Source organism: Octodon degus, unplaced genomic scaffold (genome assembly GCF_000260255.1).
Source record: "Octodon degus isolate 3935 unplaced genomic scaffold, OctDeg1.0 scaffold00003, whole genome shotgun sequence".
In the NCBI taxonomy this organism is placed as follows: Eukaryota; Metazoa; Chordata; class Mammalia; order Rodentia; family Octodontidae; genus Octodon; species Octodon degus.
In genome coordinates, this window is record NW_004524579.1 from 24815681 (window position 1) to 24838656 (window position 22976).

General features: G+C 36.9%; 1 protein-coding gene across 6 annotated transcripts in view; it reads right to left on the reverse strand.

Annotated features, from left to right (window-relative positions):
* Nucleotides 1-22976, reverse strand: part of Smad2 (SMAD family member 2) — a 96827-nt gene that overhangs the window by 47683 nt on the left and 26168 nt on the right. For 5 of the 6 annotated variants that reach the window (XM_023714685.1, XM_023714673.1, XM_023714661.1 and 2 more), the window contains exon 2: nucleotides 1915-2203. In XM_023714685.1, the coding sequence (XP_023570453.1) occupies nucleotides 1915-2150 (236 nt within the window). In that variant the 5' untranslated portion in view covers nucleotides 2151-2203. Of the gene's footprint in view, nucleotides 1-1914; nucleotides 2204-12212; nucleotides 12278-22976 lie in introns of those variants that run through there. The other variant, XM_023714678.1, reaches the window with a different exon arrangement.

Sequence of the window (22976 nt, forward strand, 5' to 3'; positions counted from 1 at the left end):
TTCTACTGAGCTATCTCCCCGGCCCTGAACAACTAATTTGAAGACAACAATATGCAATGTAACAACTATTATTGAATTCCTATTGTTTTGTTTAGTAAAGTTCTGTCTCATTTCTAATGGTTATCTTCACTATCTTTTATTCTCTTTAAAAACTAAAACAACTGTACCAAAAAAAAGAAAACTCAAGAGCAAACTCCAGCAAGGAAGATCTTATCAGCCAGGCCACTGCAACTGAAATGCAAGTACCCACACAATGAAAGGTTAATATATCTTGATTTATTCTTATCAAATTCACCACCAAGACATGTCAGTTCCTCTTTCAATACACATGCACAATCCATTCACTTTGTTGCTAGCACAGCCACATCCACCTCCATTATCTTGCATGTAGACTCCTTTTACAGAAGGTGAGATGACTTTTTGGCTTGCATCCAACCTACCACCACTACCACTTCTTCTCCCTCACACCCACATACCACATACCCTATAGTATCTGTGTCCAGCAGCCACAGTGATATGATAAATCTTTTTAAAATGGATTAAAAACCGGGAATTTTTTAAAAATCCATTTTTAAATCCTGGTTTATATTTGTAACAACATTCTTTCAAGTCCCACAGCACTTTACAACACCCTGTATGATCAGATTCCTACCATGTTTTAAACTTTGCCTTCTTTTAAATATTCTAATATGAGAAACTATTTCCCACCTCAGAGGCATTACACAAGCTCTTTCCGCTGCTTAGCAACCTCTTCAACAAGCCCTTGATCCTCAGGGTTTACGTCAAGCGCCACAAACGAACAGCTTTTTCATCTCTTAGATATAATCTATCATACTGTCACATTTGTTGTTTTTGTACTCATTACCATCCCAAATTATATTGATTTGTTCACTTGTTTAGTATATGCATCTATTCCTCAGGAGGGCAAGAACTTTTGTTTTTTACCATCATAGTATTCTCACGTAGCTAGAAACAGCCTCACATACAGCAAGAGACTCCACAGCATTTGTAAAACAAAAGAATAAACACAGAAAAGTGACATGAAACAAGTCATGTAACAGAAGTGGGTAAATAACCTACCAAATAAGGCAAAAGAAAGTCTACTGTGAGCATCAACAAGTAGACAGGCTAGTGTTACTGGAATCTATTATGCTTAAGCACCAGGAATGTGCTTATCAAAGCTCAATGGAAAGAAGTAGAACAAGTTTATGTCCTATATACAAGCCCACATATATGACATTGTATTCACTTTAGAGAATTCTTTATTCTTGGCACTCAATAAAAAAACCCCTGTAGAAACATTTAAAAATCATTGGTGAGTTTATTTTCTTAAAAATCTTGTACAGTAGTACTCATCTGCAAATGATTAAATTTATACTCAAAACTTTAAACCTCTTCAGTATCAGGTTCTTCCAATATAAGAGGTCAGTCTTCGAGACAGATTCTATTACATACATGTAAGAAGCTGCCTCACATAGTGTTCTTTCTTGGAAACAGCACTGCAACTCAAAGCCAAGAACTATGTAACATTTATGAAAAAAGTCAGCAGCCTCATGTAATTCCTTACTGACTTAAGTTTTGAACAAGGGAGAAAAAACTGTCAGTCACTACTTGCCAGTAATAGAAAGAGCTCTGAATTTTTATTCAAATGTCATTCCACCACAGAAATGAGAAATTTACAAATGTAGGCAATGAAGATAAAAACCGTATCTAACAATCTTATATTTGCTGGAATAAACTCAAGAAATTATAAAATAAACAAGACTCAACTAGTGAAAACAATTAATGACAGGTTAAACAGTCATACTTTAATAACCACTATTTACAGGTAATTTCAAAGTAACAAAAACTCAACAGCTTTTTTAAGTAATTTTCAACAGCAAATCATCACACTTCCAATCAGGCAACACTTACCTTGGTATGGTGACACATTTAGTATTACAATTTTGAGTGGTGATGGCTTTCTCAAGCTCATCTAATCGTCCTGTTTTCTTTAGCTTCTTCACCAGACTTTTCACTGCTTTTTCACACCACTTTTCTTCCTGTCCATTCTGCTCTCCTCCGCCTGCTCCTCCAGACCCACCAGCTGATTTCTTCCATCCCAGAAGTCTCTTCACCACTGGTGGAGTGAATGGCAAGATGGACGACATGCTCTTACTATAGGCAACAAGCCACACTATAGAAAGAGTCTCGGGAATCTACCCTAGAAAAGATAATCCAAAGACTAACTTTAAAACCAAGAAATAATTTCAATATATTATAGAAAGCAAGCTACAAGACAGAACAGAAATTCAAATTACTACTTTCCCTATGTATTTTCTGACATTCTCTTTTCTATTCATGGAAATGTAAGGACTCAAAGTCTTGAGCAAACATAACCTTGCAAGAAAAATCTATCAATATTTTGAAAACTGTTATCACTACCACTACTACTTTATTCTTAACTCAATATCAATGAAGTATTTTCACAAAAGCAAGTTTTCCTCATGTTTAAAACTTCAAATCCATTCTTAAGACTTAAAAAAATTATATTAAAAAATACAAGTTCACTCCCCAACTTAAGTTTTCAAGGCTAAAGCATCTTAAAGCAAAACGAGAAGATATATGAAGAGAAATGCATCAAGTAAACTACAAGAATTTTTTAAATGAAAGTCTATTAAGTGTGAAATTCTTTAAATTAGTTTCACTTTTATTTTTATTATTTAAGATTATAATGGTAATCCCGAAGTATCAAATACTTATCTAGATATCCATTTGAAAAATGAAATTTTCCTCAGACCCTTTAACTTCCTCCTACAAAATAATTATTACCCAAATGTATTTATAAATAACTACATACATAATATGATTACCATTAGTAAACTACCATATAAGCATTTTTCTTTTTTATTCTCCAGAAAAACTGTTATATTTTTTCATTTATTTAGCTTTTTTTTTTTTTTTCCCAGAACAGGGGATTGAACTCAGGCCCTTGCTCTTGCCAGGCAAGCACTTATTCTACTGAGCCATCTCCCCAGCCCCTCATTTGCTTAGCTTTCTAGGCACCTATCACAAATTCTTCTTACTCTCCACATTCTTTGATTAAATTTCCACATACTGGAAAACTCCCACATGGTATGTCAGAAATCAGCTGGCACCCTTTTTCATGAAGCCTCATCCTAAAGTCCTATATACTCGTACTCTAAATTCAACTAATACTCTGACCAGAGGCATACTACTATCCTAGAACCTTTCTTCACCTCTCTCTGGGTTGGAGCACCTATTATATTTTTGTCTTTCTTGGTTCACTCAATCCATTTTTTCAGTGGAATGTGTCATGGGAAAGATATGGGAAACAATGTAGAAATCTTATAGCATTTTACTACACTGGAAATCATTTTTATATATAATGCCATTTACTTTTTTCAAATGACATTGCTTCTTCCACTCATTACAATGATTAAAATGTGGTTCTGTTAAAAGTTTTCTTAAGCAAAAAAAAAAAAAAAAAAAAAAAGCAAACCCTAGATACTGCCATTTGCCTCCATAAAAATTATGGAAATCTTTCACAATCACTTTCATAACTTGGAATCACCTATTACTCCAAATTTGCCTGCCTGACTCAAAACAGTTGGTTTGAGGCAGACTCCAAAACAAAGTCTACACAGTTCACTTGTATATTATGCCTATTCTTTTAATCAGGAGCAGTCCCTCCTCTCTTACCTCTTCCCCTCATGAAACAGGAAAACATGGGTCAGCTGGTCTTCATACAATTTTACTTTCTAGAATTACCTATTTTCCTTGTGTGGCCATTAAATCTTATGCAATAAAGATTAACTCACTTTACTATTTTTGTTACTACTTCTTCACCTCCCATCACCAGAATCTTTTATAAAGTTGTTGGTTTTGTCAATTCAGTGTTTTACAACCACATATATATGCATCTATCCACATTCTCACCACCTTACTTCTATACAGTAGTGCACTATATAAAATGCTATTCTATTCATTTTTTCCCACTAACTTCATTTCCTGCAGTCATTCATCAGTTCACACAGAATTTAGAAAGTAGTGCCCCTCTGTTTCCTAGCTCCCACTGTAGATGCTCTAATCCTATGTAACTTTTATTCCTGATCCTTTAAATGGATTTAAGGTTTTTCTTGTGGCAAAATTTTGTAATACTGTATGTAGATGTGCACCTTTTTCCTTTCCTCTATCTTGAGTACTGGTCAGATCCTAAAGCCTGAGAATTTATTCCTACTTCTTCATGTTCTTCTGTTTGCTCTCCAGTCTCTTACCCAGGACTTAAGACTTCAGCTTTTCTAGTACCATTATGCAAGTAGGCACATTCCTATGATTTGCCTTTCAAAATGCAGGTAACCTCTTTTTCATTTTCTCTTAATTTTTTCTTAGTCCTTTAAATTTGTTTACATTTTATTAAGATATACAAGGACAGAAAATACATATATATAATCTGCCATATTTAATAAAGAACATCCTTATCAGAAACTGAAAATGCCTGTAGTCTTCACACTTAAAAACTAAAAACCGGGCCAGGGAGATGGCTCAGTGGAATAAGCGCTTGCCTGGCAAGTGCAAGGGCCTGAGTTCAACCCCTGGTTCCACCCAATAAATAAATAAATAAATAAATAAATAAAAAAAAAAATTAAAAAAACTAAAAACCACCTAATGCTAAAATCTTGGTTTTAAGTTTATCCTTATTAAAAAAAAAAAATGTTTACATTTTCATTAGTTTGGTCCTAAACCGTAGGGAGCCAGAGAAGCTGAAAAATCAGTCAAAGGTGTATAGGTGGGACTAGGCCTCAGTGCCCAAAACAAACAAGCTACCTCAGTCACTAGGCAACCTTGTGTCACATGTTACTAACTTTGCAAAAGGTATAAATAAACGCAGGTTTCATTGTGCTGGCACGTGAGTCTTGCCCATCAGGCAGACTACCAACCACCTAGCCCAGCTTTTGTCTTCTTGTCTCTCTTTCTCATTCCTGAAGCCGTGTCTCCCCAGGTAGAACTGTTGGCAGTAACATCAACAGATCCCTACATTTGGTACCCCAACAGGATGCCCAGTACAAGGTAAGTGTGGGCAAAGGAATGGCTTCCAAAGAACATGCAAAAGGAAGGGAAGTGGATTGACTGGAGTCAGCAGTAGTCCACACAGGTGTGCATTGGCATTGGCGCACTAGGTTGTAAAACTTGGGGATGGGGCTCACTAGGGCCAGAGAGATATGGGAGCACAAAGAGATACAGCCTTGAGAGAAGCCTAACAGGGAAACGTTCAATTGAGTTAAAAATGGGAAACAAAGAATTTCAAGGATCGTAAACATTTATAAATGTATATAAATATGTTTATTGTTTTCTTGGTTTTTGTATTTGTGCTACTTTCTGAGACTACCATAAAGGACTTGGTGTGGAGTACTGTTTCGAAATAAAGTCCCAAACAAGACACAGAGGGTAAAGCAAAGTAACAGCAGGTAAGAGTTTAAACCCTCTAGCTTTGCTCAATTAGATAAGAAAAGCAAAAGTTCTTTTTAAATTGGGAGCGGCTGGTTATAAGTGGCACTGGGCTGCTGGGGGGAGGGGTACAAACTGGGCTCTGGGAGGCCCCCACACTCAGGTCTTAGGCAGACCCAGCTGGGATTCCCCAGCTGCCCGCCCATCTGTTGGCACCATCCAGCCACAGAAGCTAGTGCATACCACCAACTACAGTACTGTGTGCCCAGTGCTAAAAGAGGGGCATGACTATAGTATGCAGTGGCCTTGAAGGCACTGGCTATGTGCATTGCTGGCATCACAAATTAAGAAAGTCTATGGTTAAAATCTGGGCAAAAACAAAACACTCAATGGGTTTTAAGGCACCACAAGCCACCATCCTGGCCACGGCAGCTCAGAAATTTCTGCTGAGTCACAGATCGGGACTTCAGCCTCAAGGGAAGTAGAGCCATTTTCTTTATCTCCCTTGCAACTGGCACTGAAAAAAGCCAGAAGGGTGAGGGAATCCATTGATGATTTTCAAAATCTTTGCCTTGTTTCTGAAGTTCTAGTTCCTAACAATCCAGGACAAGTTGTAGGACTTCATGAGTCTGTACCTTTTAAAACCTTAAAAAAAATCGAAACACACTGTTGCTACTTATGGCCCTACTGCTCCCTTTACCTTGAGTTTAGTAGAAATGCAAGGACAACAGACTATGGCCCCAAATGATTGGAAAGGAATAGCTAAATCATGTCTGAATCCAGGAGATTATTGTGGAAAGGACGTTTCTTTATTGCAGGGAACAGGCAGCTGGAAATGTGAGGTTCACAACTTAGTCATTACAAAAGATTTGCTAGCTGCAAAGGGTGCTTTTCTGGCACACACAAGCAACTTACTTTTGCATTGCAAATATATGAGCAAAGTAAGATAGCTGCTATTAGGGGCTGAGAGGATCTCCTTTGTAAGACTGAAACATTCTTTAACTTGGCTTCTATTAGGTTAAGCCCTGATGCAACTTTCCAAGATTTTGCTGCAATTTGTTGCAAGCTACTGAGAGAATTATCAGTGACACAGAAGTTAGTAAATTAATAGTTCAACAGTTGGCCTTACAAAATTAATAAATGGTGGAAAAAATCTGTAAGAGCCCAGAAAAAGTGGGCTATACTTCCTGAGATGATTCGGATTTCTGTGGATAATGGCTCCTCATACTTACAGGGGACTGCCTTGGCAGCAGCCAATACTTAGGTTATTCATCCACAGTCTAAAAAAGGGGTAAAAGCTGGGGATGTAGCTCAGTGGTGCAGTGCCTGCCTATCAAGCACAAGGCCCAGAGTTTGGTTCCTGGTACCAAAAAAGAAAATAGTAAAAATAAAAAAGGGGGAAAAGTAAGGTGATTTGTTTCCATTGTGGGGACGAGGGACATTCAGTCCAAAACTGTTCTGCTGTGTCAAAGAGAGCAGAGCCTTAGTCTATCTCTTCACTAAAACCTTCCCAGTCCATGTACTTGATGTAGAGGAGGGTACCATTGGGCAAGTGACTGTAGATCTAAAACTGATGTGGAAGGCTGACCCATTCAGGGAAACTTCCAATGGGGCCCACCTTGGCCCCATCAAACAATGGGAGCACTTTCCCCTCCCTAGCCACACACGTCTTTGACCCTTGGAGAGCAACAACTGATAGTGGAGGCTTGGACATCAGTTCCTCCTCCATTTTCCTATTGACTCCTGACATGGGGCCCCAAATTATTCCTACTGGAGTCTATGGACCTATGCCTTAGGGTACAATGGGAATCTTGCTAGCTGTAGCAGTCAAAGGTAAGTGTGGATGGCCTCAAGGTAAGACAGCTAGATTGCCCACCTGGAGAGGTACAAAGGGCCATTCCTCCAGGAACAGAGCTTAGCAGAAAAGCAGGAAGTAGAGTGGCTGTCTCTCTCCTGTACAACTGACACAAAAAGAAGTCTTTACATTTTCCCCTTAAGCTGATTAGATTAGAAAGGTTATTTCCATCCTAAAGATAAAAACTATTTTTAAAAAATTCTGTAAGATTTACAATAATAGGGACATTTTTTAAAATTAAAAATTTCTTTAATTCCTAATAATGTTGATTGCTTCTTTTATGGTCCTAAATTAAAACTGGTATACAATAAAGGCTTTGATATTTTACCAACAAATATAGAGGTTTGGAGTACAACCTAAAAGCAGTGCAGTTAAAACAGCTTGATTTTGACATCCCATTTAAATAAAATAAAAGGCTTAGTGGTAGCCTCCAAAGGGGTACAAGCTCTGATTACTTCCACATATTTGGGCCTCCTAATACTGTGTTCAGCAAATTAAAATCGCCCAGAGATGGAGTTGACTATTAAAGGAAAAGCATTTAAAGGGCTATTGGACATGGGTGCAGACGTTTCAACTGTTGCTCAGCATCACTGGCCTGGGGCATGGCCTCTGCATGTGGCCACTACAGATTTACAAGGAATGGGCAAGGTTTCTTACCCTAGCAGAAGTGCTAAGTTGCTAATTTGGAGGTATACAGAAGGTCACTCTAGATATTTTTCTCCTTATTTCCTCCCCCATATACAGGTCAACCTACAGGATCATGTCATATTATCATAGGGTATGGGAGCACTGCAACAGGCACTGCCCTGTCCTGTAGCTATTCTTTACATTTTTTCCCTTATGGTGATTGACTTAAAAGACTTTACTTTGTATCCCTCTTCACCCTCAAGATAGAAAATATTCTGCTTTTAGTTTACCCTCTATTAATGATCAGGCCCCTATGTGCCATTTTCAATGATGTTGTCTATAAGGTATGACAAACAGTCTAACCCTGTGCCAAGAGTTTGTGGCTAGAGCCATTTGGTCAGTGCGACAAGCCTATCCATCTGCATACATTATCTGTTACATAGATGGCATTCTCTTGGTACATGAATCCCCATCCATTTTACATCACATGTTTATCCAATTAGATGATGCTCTTTGCAATGCAGGTCTAGCGAGCTCTGAAAAGGTGCAACTATAACATCCTTTTCATATTTGGGACACCTTATTCAACAGAGGCAAATTGTGCCCCAAACTGTTTAGATTTAGGTTAGACATTTTGCAACCCTAAATGATTTTCAGATTCTACTTGATAATATTAATTGTCTGAGCCCAGAGTGAAGTCTTCTCTTTGACATTCTCAAGGGAGACTCAGCTCCTACTCCTAAAAAGAACACTTACACCAGAGGCTGAGACTGCCTTGAATGTCAAGTTAATCAGACTCTTTCTAATTCTCAGCTCTCTAGAGTTGAACCATCTTTGCCAACATTCTTAATTTTCGTAACTCAGTATATGACAACTGGGATTCTCTGGCAGTCTCTTGAGTTCTTTACAATGGCTACACGTGCCACATACTCCACACAAAACTGTTACTCCCTCAGCCGCTATTCAACAAGCTCCTGCATCTCATGCCGCTTTTCATCAAAATGCTTCTACCTCATGCAAACTCTCTTTAACTGACTCAAACACAGGCCCAGGAAATTGTTAAATGATGTTCTTGATGTATAAAACACTATCAACCTTTTAAATTCTACAAAAGATGGAAGTACAGCAGAAGAAAGACAATTCCATCAAATAAGAGCAAAAAGGACAGGAAGAGTCCTTTGGAGAGCTCTCCATACTGGACAGTGCAGGGACCCAGTCCATTACTAACCTAGGGGAAAGGGTATATTTTCATTTTTCCACAGGATGCTGAATGACCTACTTGGGTACCAGAGCACACTGTCAGGCTATTTCATGACGCCAGATCTGGAGAAGAACTTAACAATGAGGGGCCAGATCCAACCTAGGGCCTATTAAAGGAACTGACAAAATGGAAATCTAAGGTTTAAACAGATGGTAAAATATATAAAGATGACTGAGCTAAATTTTACTTGTATTAAGACAAAAAATACAAAGTATACATATTAATCAGAGACAAGATTTTATTCCTGCCAAAATTTTCTGATAAGAGATCTCTGCTTACTGACAAATAACGAATCTGACTACTCTTTTTATAATTAAAATTTTCTTTTTTAAAAAAACTGTGAGAGTTACTATAAGTTAATCTGGCCAGAAATATATAATTGAATGCACTCATAATTTTGTAAAGACAGTTGTTGTGTGGATGGTGTATTCGTTTATGTGTGTGTTGTTCTGTGAATAGCTGTTCCCTCTTTTTGTTGTTGTTCTAGTTTATCATTTGTTCATAATACTATATGGGGTACAGGCTTAAAAGCATGCTTTTTCCTATGTTACCAGCTGGTCTAAGTCATATCAAAATCAGTTTATACACAATTTATCAAAAAGTTTACATTAGTTAAGCAAAAATTCCTTAGAGTGAGGAGACATTATTCAGAAAATAGTCCTACTGATGAATAAGTGGTGTGGCCAACCTTCTTGCTCATTAATGAAGAGCTCCCAATAATCTCTATAATCTCTTAGGAGACACTCTCAATAAATTGGTTGTTGGTTTAAAGGTAAAAGTCTTTCAGAAAAATTACAACTGGGTTTTCTCTTAAAAATGGTTTTGGTAAAAAAAAAAAAAAAAAAAAAAATGGCTCTGGTATTCAATGCAATTAAAAAACAAAGTTTCGCACATGTGTACGGTAACTTATTATTGCTAATTTCATGCGGTCTTAAGTATATCCATGATTCCAAGCGTACAAGTCTTCTAAAATGTTAAACAAAGATTGCTTATTGTGATAAGATTTTCTGTCAAATTCAAAAGAGGGGGGAAAGCCTTATGTTGTATATCACATTTAAGGATAGTTAGGTTAAAAATTATGAATCAGAGAATATTGGTTAAAAGGGTTATGTTATGTCAAAATGAAAATGTAAGCATGTCATAAGTCATAGGATTGTCCTGCTATAATGTATATTGTTTGATTTCTAAATTTCTGTGTACAAATGTGTAATTGTTGTTTTTTAACGTTCTATAGGGATTTAAATATTAGAATATCCATGGTTGTCGGAAAATAAGTTACATTTTATGTCTAAGGTGTTTGATATTCAGATAGTAATGTTAAGCTTAACTGTCTCTTTTACAGAGTAATAATGTCATTAAGCTTCTCTCTTGGATGTTTAACAACCAAAGTTTGCAGATCAAAACTTAAGAGAGACAGATCTGCTAAAAGGATAGCTAGTATGTTGGCCCCAGCCCTTCAAGGTCAGTGAGAATTTGGGACATAAGAGAACCTCTGCTGTGACATCCTGTAACTCAGTGGTGTCCCAAATTTTCTGATCAAGGAGATCATGGAGCCACAAAGGAAAATGATCGATGATGTATAGTGTACCTAAGGAGAGTCATCAGAAGAGAAAAAAATCTCTGTTTCTCAGAGAGCAAAATGGTCAAGCAGTGGCTGTGACTCACCCTGATGGCTGACACTGACAGAAGGTCTAAAAGGTACTGTACATGGTTCCAAGACAAAACCTGAGATTTTACTGGCCTTGTAAGATAGCAAAAGTTACATTTATAGTTATACAGTCTTGCTTTAACTTGGTCTTAACCATCCAGCAGAAAAGTATAACCACGAGGTATGAAAAGTAATGCCATATTAATATGATGAGCTATAAAAGGCTCAAGTCAACAACTTCTGATCATTACCTACTGTGCTGATAACTTATTACTATTATAGACCTTTGGACTATGTGGGGTTATATTGCTGAATTGAAGTACCTACAATCTGGCATCAAGTATGAAAAGGTCCTCTAAAGACTTCTCCAAATAAAGCTTCTCCAACTACAATGGAACACCCATCTCTGACAAAACAAAACAAAAAAGAGGTTATGTAGGGAGCCACAGAAGTGGGAAAATCAGTCAAAGGTGTATAGGTGGGACTAGGCCTCAAGGCCTAAAACAAACAAGCTATCTCAGTCCTGAGATAAGCATACTGACTGGTTAATCTCAGCTACTAGTCACTAGGCAACCTTGTGTCACATGTTACTAACTTTGCAAAAGGTATAAATAAACGCAGGTTTCACTGTGCTGGTGCATGAGTCTTGCCCATCAGGCAGACTACCAACCACCTAGCCCAGCTTTTGTCTTCTTGTCTCTCTCATTCCTGACGCCATGTCTCCCCGGGTAGAACCACCTTTCACAGTAAAACCAGTGGATCCCTACACTAAACAGTTGTAATGATCATATATATATATATATGAATATTTTAAGTTAAAATCTATTAGATGTAATCATTTTGTAACAAAATAATTTACAAAGAACTCAGTAGTTTTCATAAATTAGATACTAAGATTAATTTCCAATGTAGCCAAACTGCAGCCCCACTCTAATATCTCTTTAATTCCATGGCTCTGGGCTTAAAAAAAAAATGTTCACATGAGCCTCCACACTAAACCACAAAAGAACAGAAAAAAATGACAGCAACTTTTAAAATTCCTCTTTTTAGGATAGTCAAAAACTAGTGGAGAAAAGTACCATGATTAAAATACATCTAACAACCTAAAAGAAAATATAACAGGAATTATGGGTACTAAAAAGGAACTGCTTGTTATACTACTTCATTTGGCCTCAAAGTGTTCTAGTGCCTCAGCCTTTGGGGTAGCTGGGACAGCCCCGTGGCATCTTTCTTGGCTAAACTTAATTTTTACCATGGGTGTCAGGCAAGGTTTACCTAATAAAAACATTTGTGTTTCCTTTAGGTTCTCTGCTACTTATTCAGTCCTTCTTGCACTCAACATTTGTTTATGTATCTATTAAGCCTGTACTTACCTGTGTATTATTCGCAATCCCACTTTGTGCTTTACACCTGTCAACTGAGCTTTTGGTCGGGAAGGCAGGAAGAATACTATAGTGGGGAGACAGGAAAGGCAGGTGAAATTTCTAAACAATGCTAAGAGATCAACTTTCAGAAAACAGTATATTGAAGAAAGAATACCCATTGGAAAGAACAAATGGACAGAATTTAAAGATGAAGAAAAAGTGAAATATTAAAATAAAATTGAGCAAAATATGAAGTACTAGAGAAACACTGAGTGGTATTTAGGTCAAAATAAATTTAATGAGTATGTGATTTATCTAACTAGATGAGGCCAATAATTAGGAATAGGCTAACCTGGAATAAGCAGTTTTAAAAACCTAACAGGTAAGTAAAAACAGAATGGAGAAGAGTTGGGAAAAGAGTAACAGTTACAAGAGGAATGTTAAGATCTATGGTGCTTACATGTTCATACAAGTGGACACAATCCACTGAAGAAGCAGGTGACCAAGGAAAGAGCTGTTCTGAGTGCAGAGTACACTCAATAGCCAACATATAGCCATACAACTTACAGTGCCAATACTTCTGGTCAAGCATGCTAGAGCACAAGTTCTTAATCACAACAATATGCTACACTGCACATAATTTAAGTGCTAATGTGGATACTTAAAAAGGACTAACATTAAATTTGAGCTCCTTACACAATCAAAGTTAGCTGTTCCTGAAAATAAACCCACCAGACAGGATTACAGTGAGGTACCTAGCTCCAAATATTCGGCTACAGTATCCACAAACTTAAAATCTTCTATTCTACATTTGTACAACTCAACTCAGAACAGCCACACTCTAAAGTTCTTAAGAGCAACATAAAGAGCATGCCTACCCCTACTGATTGATCTAGCCCAAACTACTCTCAATTCTTGCTTCACTTTCTATAACTCATATTATTGACAGAAAATTGTACATAAATCCTAGTGGTTTTTTTTTTTTGTTTGTTTGTTTTTTAATGTATTTAGTTGTTTCAGGGTCTCACTATGCAGCTCAGGCTTGTGGTGATTTTCCTGCCTTCAGCATCCCCAGTGCTGTGATTACAGGCATGCGCCACCAGGCTGGGACTCTGGCCAGCTCAGCCTGTGCTGGGGGCAGAGCTGGCACCACATGCGCTGCCACAGACAGAACCACAGTCCCTCTGCTTGCTTAAACTTGCCTAAGCAGGCACTTTAGTCCACTGAGCTATCTCACTGCCCCCCCTCCCAGTGGCTATTTATTGACTGTCGGATCTGTAGAGATGTACCCTTACACTCTTGGATACTTGCAAATTTTGGTGTCTCCCTCACTCTCTTCCCTTCTCTTGGCCTTTTTAATTGGTGTATGAAGTTAGTAACAATTACATCAATCTTAAAAACTACTCTTTGAGTTCCATAATTCTACAATTACTTTGTATTGCTTATCTGCTCATATTTCCTTTACTTCTATTGCAGTCATGTTTGCTGTTCTTTTTCTACCTGTGTAAGCTCTTTCCTATTCTATTCATAAGCATAACATCTCATCCTCAGACTATACTTATATCAGCATTCCAGTTTATTGTAGCTCATCTTCATTTCTAACCAACGCCAAACATCTAAATTCCATCATAATTTCTTCAAGCCTTCAGTTATTTCCATGTATAATGGTATATATCTGTAATTCAGCACTCTGGGAGGCTGAGGCTCTGCTGCTCTTACTGTTAAGAAGGTGGGACCTGGAGGTGGGTCACTGGAGGTATGACATGAGTCATGGATTGTCTCTGGTTGGCTCTTCCTCTGGCCCTTCTCTGCTTCTTATCACAGTGCGAGCGTCTGTCCTCTCCCATAAACTTACACCACTTCTGCCTTGGATCCACTGAAAGCGTGAGTCAAATAAACTTCTTTAATGTTTCATATTTTTGGATATTTAGTCCCAGTGACAGTAAAGTGACTAATTCAGGCACACAGCTCATTACAAGGCCCTGAGATTAAAACCCAGTATGACAAAACCTAATATTAAAAGTACATACAGTTTAATTTCTAACCATTTGGAGATTTTTCTGGTTATTTTTTGCTATTAGTTTCTATTTATTATAATGTGGTCAAAGAACATAATCATTAAAGTCTAATGAAATCCACTGAGGATTTATGACCCAGCCCATAGCCAATTCTGGTAAAATTTTTTTGAATAAGGGAAAATAACTTACTTCCATCAAAATATGTTACTAGGTATAGATTTAGGACTGTGGTAAGTCTGGGAAATCAATCCATCTATAGTGTAAAATACAACTTTTTCTGTTTTTCTTCATATTACAGACTATGCCCAATTACTATAACTGCAGCTTCCTTTAGTTACCATTTCAATGGCACATCTTTCCTACCATTTTTCTCTGAACCTTTCTTGTTTTACTATGGCTTCATTTTTTGTTTGTCGGGTTGGTTTGGTTTTTGGCATGGGAAACTAAATCCAGAATCTGTTGCTTCTAGATTTAAAGTCCATCTCCTATAAGAAATAGTTGGGATATTGTTTATCCAATATAATTTTTGCCATTTTTATCCCACTACTGTAATTACTAATCTGGCTGTCTGTTTTTTCTTTTTCTCCTTCTGAATATATCACATATATTATTTAATTTTTCTTACTCTTCTCTTATTACACATTCATTCGTTTAGTTACCCTAGATACTTCCTTATTCACAGTTAATAACTTCATACATGGGCTGGGGAGATAGCTCAGCAATCTATGTGCCTGCATGGCAAATGCAAGGACCTGGGTTTGAACCCTGGTACCACATGCTGTGTCAGCCACAAAACTCCAGGTACACCGTGCCAACCACTGAAACTGGGCATGGTGGCACGCAACTATAATCCCACTGCTGGGGAGGCTGAGATAGGAGGATTACTATGAGTATGAGCTGTGTAGTGAGACCCTGTATCAAATAAATACATAAATAAATGACTAAAAAGATGATAATCTCATACATACATTCTTCTGTTTCTTCTATAATGGTAGTGATCATATGGCATGCTTTTCTAAAACAACAGATTTTAATCTAGGAGTTGTTTTTACTAAATTAAAACCTCAGTATTCAGGTTTAATTATGGTGCTGGCACTTTGCAAAAAATAAGTGGATTTTGGGCTGCAGTTCAAGCACCCATCTCTAAAAGGTTCACCATCACTCTACAATGTTAAAAACACAGAATACTGCCAAGTTGCAGTTTTGTTATCAACATAACTACACCTGGTTTGTCCCTGATCTAAGGTGAGTCTCTGTAGTTTTCACTTGAAAGGAGAGCAGACCCTTATCTTTGAACTAGCACATACTGTAAGAACTGCTTTGCTTTAAAAAAGAAAAAAGAAAAAGTTTCAAAACATGTTAGTAGGAGAGTTACAATAATTAATACATCATGTATTGTCTTTGTAGTATTTTAGAGTTTAAGACATAGGCATTATATCTTGTCTAAGCAATATTAGCACAAACCTTTTAACTACCTTGTGTATATTTTTTTCTTTTACCCTTTCTTCCTGACTGGCTTTTAAAAGAACTTTGAATTTAGCTCTTTAGCCTCTAAGCAGCATCAAACTCTAGAAAATGACTAGAAGACGAAGAAAGTGGTATATAAGATGAAAATCATCAGTGTGTATTCATCATTTCCTCTCAACTCTCTGCTACTGCTTGCCCTCAAGGTTGCTGCCCTAGTCAATCTGTATCTCAAGGCCACAGAACTACAAAGAATCTCAATCTTCTTTTCTGAGATCGTAGTTTATCTCTTCTGCCCAGTTAGGCAATGGAATTTAGGAAATATATAGGGGGTTTTCTGTGTTTACAGTTCCCTCACACTTCTGATTGAGCACTCAAGCCCCAGGTTCCAGCCTAAAGGCTCCCTCTAGTCCATGTCCAGAAAAAAGAATGCCCTACAATCAGTTGCACACCCTCTCAACTCACTCCTTAAAGACATTCATCATTGTAGAATTTTACTTTCTTTAATCATTTTCTTTTCCAGTTTCCTATCTTTAAATAAATAACTTCTATAAACTATCTGGGTTTTCTAGTTGCTTTACTAAGTCTTGATCTATGAAGAACTACTACACGCTACCTGAATGTCTGCACTGCATTTCAATGGTTCATTTTCCTCAACTAGGAATCTATGAGTTAAAATAATTTACGGTGTATGACTTTAATTTCAAACTAAAAGATAAGACCATTTAACCACGTGAAGACAGGAATTAGTATTTTTGAAGAATGGAAAACCTTTAGAAAACTAGATCCAAGAAATCCTCTGGAAAATCAACCAGCATGAAAAACTGTATCAGGTACATATTATCAAACTATACAGTAATAAAAAGTACTCTACAGAGAAACACAGGACCTAGGAGATTCACCACTGAATTCTATAAAAACTTCAGGGAAGATCTATAATCCTCAAACTCTATAATGAAGTTAAAAGGGAAGGCGTACTTTACCAAACTCATTCCTAGAAGTCAGCATTACCTTGATTCCAAAACCACACAAGAGTTCAACTAGAAAACAAAAAAACTGCAAGCTAATCTCTTTCAATGAACACAGATCCAAATATCTTCACCAGCAGGTATGTTGAATCCCAGGTTCAACATACAGAAATCAATAAATGTAACATATCACTACCTTGATTCCAAAGCCATACAAGAGTTCAACTAAAAAACAAAACAAAACAAAAAAACAAAAAACAAAAAACTGCTAGCTAATCTCTTTCAATGAATACAGATCCAAATATCTTCAACAGGTATGCTGAATCCCAGGTTTAACATACACAAATCAATAAATGTAATATATCACATAAACAGAAGCCAGGACAACAATCATTATTTCAATAATGCAGAAAAACCTTTGAGAAAAATCCAGCATCTCTTCATAAAAACCCTGAAGCAAACAGGTATAGAAGGACATTATCTCAATTTGATAAAAGTCATTTATAACAAACCTGCCAATATATTAAAATCAGCAACAAGACCAGGATGCCCACTATTGCCACTCCTCTATGTTGATATAGGACTCAAAACTAACCAGATCAATGATGCAAGAGAAAGAAATAAAAGGGATACATATAACAAAGGAAGAAATCAAACTATTCAAAGGAAGAAATCAAACTCTTCTTATTCACAGATGACATGATGACCCCAAAAATTCCACTCCTAGAGTAAATTCAGCATAGTAGAATACAAAATGAACATACAAAATTCAGTAGCATTCCTGTACACCAATAACGAACCCTTCAAGAAGGAAAACAATACCATTTATTGTGGCTTCAAGAAAAATTTTAGGCATTAACCTAATCAAAGAAATGGAAGACTTCTATAAGAAAACCTATAGTACTATGAAAAAAGAGGATATCAGAAAATGGAAACACATCCTTTTCCAAGAGACAGACCCAACATTGTGAAGATCGTCATGCTTTCAACTGACACAGATTTAATGCAATCACAATCAAAATACCAATAGCATTCCTCATACATCTATAGAAAATAATTCTAAAATTCATAAGGAATCAAAGGAGACCCAGAATAGCAAAACTAATCTTGAGCAATAACAGCAATGCCAGAAGCATCATATATCAAATTTTATTACAAAGCTATACTGATTTAATAAGGGGGAGGGCTGTACTGGCACAAAAAACAGATGTGGACCAACAGACGAGAATAGAGAATGCAGAAACAAACTCAGATACATTCAGCTGTCTAATTTTCGATAAAGAGGCCAAAAGCATGTACTAAAAATCAAAATGAACCAAAGACTTATATCGAGACTAAAACAAACAATCTGCTGAACATTTAAACACATGAAACTCTGTAACATACAGACATAAGCAAAGATTTCCTGAACAGAATTGTAGTTGCCCAAGAAACAACACAGGAACCAAAAAATGGGATTATATCACATTTGAAAGCTTTGCACAAAGAAAGTAGAACGAAGAGACAGCCTACAAAACAGGAAAAAATATTAGCAAGCTCTCCTCTGACAGAAGACTAATATCTAGAATATATAAGGAACTCAAAAAGAAAACAAAACAAAAAAAAAATCTGACCACCAAATTCAAGGAATTCAACAGAAGGACAAACAGGAGAGGTGAGTAAAATCAATCCAAAAAGAAACCAATACTAATTTAGCTGCCAAAAACTGGGGTGAGGATAAGAAAAAAACTTCTGCTCAGACAACCTGGACCTTGCGCTATCAAGGCTGAAGATTACAGAAACTGGGAAGGTATCACTGTAGAAAGGCACCTCTGTAGCCACAAAAGCCTGGGCAAGACTGGAGAGTAAAGAGAACCTACAACTGACCAAGAAACTGACAACTGGATTGCAGAGAAATCTCCCATTGCCAGAAATCTGGCAACTCAGAAATTAAGCCCCTCAAAAGTCTTACTCTGGTTCTTCAACCCCTTAATTTAAAGTTATAGGGCCAGTCATATAGCTCAGTGGATTAAAGCACCTACTTAGGCAAGCTCAGGGACCTGGGTTCAACCCCCGGTGCTCCATGCTGGCCCTGCTCCTGGGGCACTCTGAGAGGGCGACTGAGACTGGGCACTGAGGTACTTGGGAGGCTGAAAACAGGAGAATCATTACGAGTCTGATCTGTGTAGTGAGACCCTGTAGACCATGTACTAAAAATGCAAAAAAAAAAAAAAAAGTTATAAAACAGTTGGGTGCACACTTGGAATCCCCACACTTGGGAGACTGAGGCAGGATCACTACAACTTTCAGGCCAAACTAGGATACACAGTGGTTCAATACCCGCCTGGACTACTACATTACAACACAGTGTCTCAAGGAATGAATGAATGTTACAAGAGCCCAGAAGTAGATCAACCACATACCCTATTGACTCAGCCCCCACATACTATCAGAATGATACAAGAAATGAACGCTATTTTCTTAATTATTTTTTGCTTATTTATTTGGTATAGGGTCTCACTATGCAGCTCAGACTCATAGTGATCCTCCTGTCTCAGCCTCTTCAGTGCTGGCATTACCGGTGTGTGCCACCAGGTGCAGATTCGGCGATCAGCACTCCATGTGCCGATCAAACCCAGGTCCTTGTGCTTGCCAGGCAGGCGCTTAGACCACCGAGCTATCTCCCCAGCCATGATGGCTACTTGTTGAAGGTAAGTAATATTTACTTCACCCTTTACAGTTTTCATACAAATGTCCATTGAATCAAAAAAAAATTTAAAACACAGGGAATAGTAAATAGTCAAAAGACGAAATTAATACATTCAGATCAGAAATGGGCTATATGTTGAAATTATCAGAGACTTTATTTAAAAAATTAGAAGACAGGCATGTGTACAATGAAACAAGAAATTCATCACAGACATTAAGCTATGAAAAAGGATCACAGGAAAATGCTAGAAATGAAAAGTAAAAACCAAATATGGTGACACACAGCTATAGTCCCAAAACTCCAAGAGGTTGAGGCAGGAGGATCCCAAATCCCAAGCCAGCCTTGGCAACTTAGCAAGACTGTCTCGAAAAAATAATAAAAATAGCTAGCCTGAGGCTGAAGGCCCTGGATTCTGTACCCAGTACTATACTGCCAAAACCGAAGGGGGAGGGGAAGACAATATCATAAATTGAAGATTTCATTAGGTAAGTTTGACAGAAATATGCAGTGAACTTGAAAACAGACCAAATTAAAATACCCAAACTGAAACACAAAGAGGGAAAGAAAGTATAAAGAACTTGAAATATCAAGGATCAAATGTCAATTGAGTTTAGTAAGTATGCATTCTTCCCAATTTGAGGTGTGGTGCAATATAATCCCTATCAAAATTACAGCAATGTGATTTGTTTTGTTTTTCAAAGAAATTGATAAAGATAATGTAAAGATTCACAGGGCAACAGAAAAAGATGTAGAATAAACAAACTAATCTTGACAAAGAAAAAGGTAGTAAAAGGATTTAAAGTAGGTATAAGAAAAAAATATTACAGTAACATAAAAAGTCTGAAAATCAGACCTATGCAAATACAGTCAATTCATTTTCACTAAGGCACCAAACCAACCTATTCAACAACTTTTCAACAGTGTAAAATCCTCAACCATGATTCCATACCATTCTTAGTAGGAAAGCAGAATCTTAAACTCCCAAATACACAGAATAGTTTCATGATTTTTGAAATACACAAAGCAATCACTAAGCATGAAAAAAAAAAAAAAGATATATAAGGCAAACCATCAAGATAAAAAAAAAAAAAAATGCTCACTAAAAGATACCATTAAAAACATGACTATGCCAGACACAGACTGAGGGAAAATTTTGACAATAAATAAGACTATCCAAAGCTAACTTGTATTTAAAAAAATCTTTTCAAATCAAATTAAAAGATACTCAATATTTTGTTAAATTGAACAAAAGACACTGGACAAATATTTCAAGAAAGAGAAGAAAAAGAGTACTTTAAAAGGTATTTTTAGGGCCTGGGAAATACAGCTGAGTAGAATAAGGGACTGCCTGGCAAGTGCAAGGTCCAGAGTTCAATCCCTGGTACCCCCCCCCCCAAAAAAAAAGGCATTTTTAGTATCACCAATTATTCGGAAAATGTAAACTAAATCCATAATGCCATGGTATTTCACATTATGAAGAATAATTACAATTTTTTTATATTACCAAACTTTGATGAGGACACAAAATGTATTATTCCACTGCTGCTCTAACAAATTATCACAAACTTAATACTTTTAAAACAACAATCTACCAAAATTAGTTTCAACAGAACAAAGTATCAGCAGAGTTGGCTGAGTCCTTCTGGAAGGCCAAAGGGAGAAGTTCATTACACCTCACCTTTTTTAGCTTGTAATGGCCACCTGTATTCCTTGTCTGTGTGCCTTCCCTCTTGCATTTTTAAGGAATACTCACAATTTCTATTTCCACTGTTACACTGCCATGTCCTCTTCTGCTATTAATTAAACCTTCCTCCTTCTTCCTTTTTTGAGTCAGTCTTAATATGAAGCTTCAAGCTGGTCTTGGAACTCACTGTGTAGCCTACCCTGGCCTTAAACTCCCTGAAATTCTCCTGCTTCAGCACCCCACCTTTTTAAGCACCCCTTTCTTATAAGGACATTTGTGGTTACATTTAGGACCCATCCAGGATAATCTTCCAGCTCAAGATCCTTACATTTACTCTGCCATTAAAATAACACTCTCAAGGGGCCAGAGAGATAGCTCAGTAGACTAAGCGCTTGCCTGGCAAGCACAAGGGCCTGAATTCAATCCCCAGTTCCGCAAAATAAATTAAATAAATAAATAATAACACTCAGATTCTAGAGACTGGAATTTGGACACTCCCTGGGCTTATTATTCACCCTATCTCATGGAACAACTAGAATATTCAGGCACTACTGATGTAAATGTTACAGGATATAATAGATTTGAAAAACTGGCAAGCCCCTAAAAAGTTAAAGATTTGTCTATGTATATACCATAACAATTCTAGATACATAGCCAATAAAAATGAAAGCATGTCCACAAATATATACCTAGAAGTACGTCCACAGGAACCATATTCATAATAGTCCCAAACAATAAACAGCTAAAATGTCAATCAGAAAAGACTGTAAAAGTATATTCATCCAAAGGAATACTGCTCAGAACCAAAATGAATGAGCTATTTATTTACACAACATAGATGAATCCTGAAAACTTCACACTGAATGTGATATGAGGACTCCATTTATGACTTCTCACAATAGGTAAAGTTAATCTTCTGATAGAAGTCACGCTGTCTCAGAACAATAGGAAAAGGAATAGAAATGCTTGGCACAGACACAAAATACCTTTCTGAGGTGATAATACCATAATACTGAAAGTACAGGTGAGTGCACAATTATTAAAGTTCACAGAACTGCACATTCAAAGCTTGTGCATTTCATCAGATATACACTACAATTGAAAAAGGTATCTGGACAAATGCATTAAGTTCCTCAATAAGGTTAAATAGATTTTTAAAGAACTCAAAACCTTCAATACGCCAATGTAACCTGGATATTTCAAGGGGGAGGAAACTATAATTCCCCAAAAGATATAGATCTTAGAGATATCTGGCCATATCCTGCCAGTAGGATTTTACAAATGCATGGAAACAAACTGAGGATAGGAATGAGGTGGAAGAGATGTAGGAAGTTTGCTTTACTGTGAGGACAAAATTTGAGAACCAAAATGACCACCAACTGCAACTGATCCAAGACACAGTATAGTGCGTGCAACAGAGCTGTGTGTTAGCTTAACAACAAACATTAAGTATAACAGATCAAAAACAAACATTACGTATAATCTCAAAAAAGGACTGTGGATTCTCAAAAGGCCATTCTCAAAAATGGTCTACCAACTATAGACAATGAGAATTTGGCATTTTTGAAAATAATGGTCAAAACCTAATTAATAATCATACTCACCTCAAAAGGGAAAAAAGGCTCAATTCAAGAAACCTTCCAAGAAAGTCTCCCAAAAGACAATAGTATGTTAAATTCCATCGTTTGGCCATGGGCCCCATTTTAGGGCCATATGGAATCCACATAACAATGCTACACTGGTGGCATTGAAAGATCTGCTATAGTTTAGACATTAAAAATGTGAATGGAACCAAAAGATACAATTACATGACTTTCTTTAGCAATAGAGAAGCAGTGGGAAAATCAGGTTTGGTCAGTTGAGGAACTATACAGCAATTTAAGCAACAATGAAAAACTGACAAAATCCTTGGTACAACCTGAAGAAACATAAATATCGCAGTATATAAAG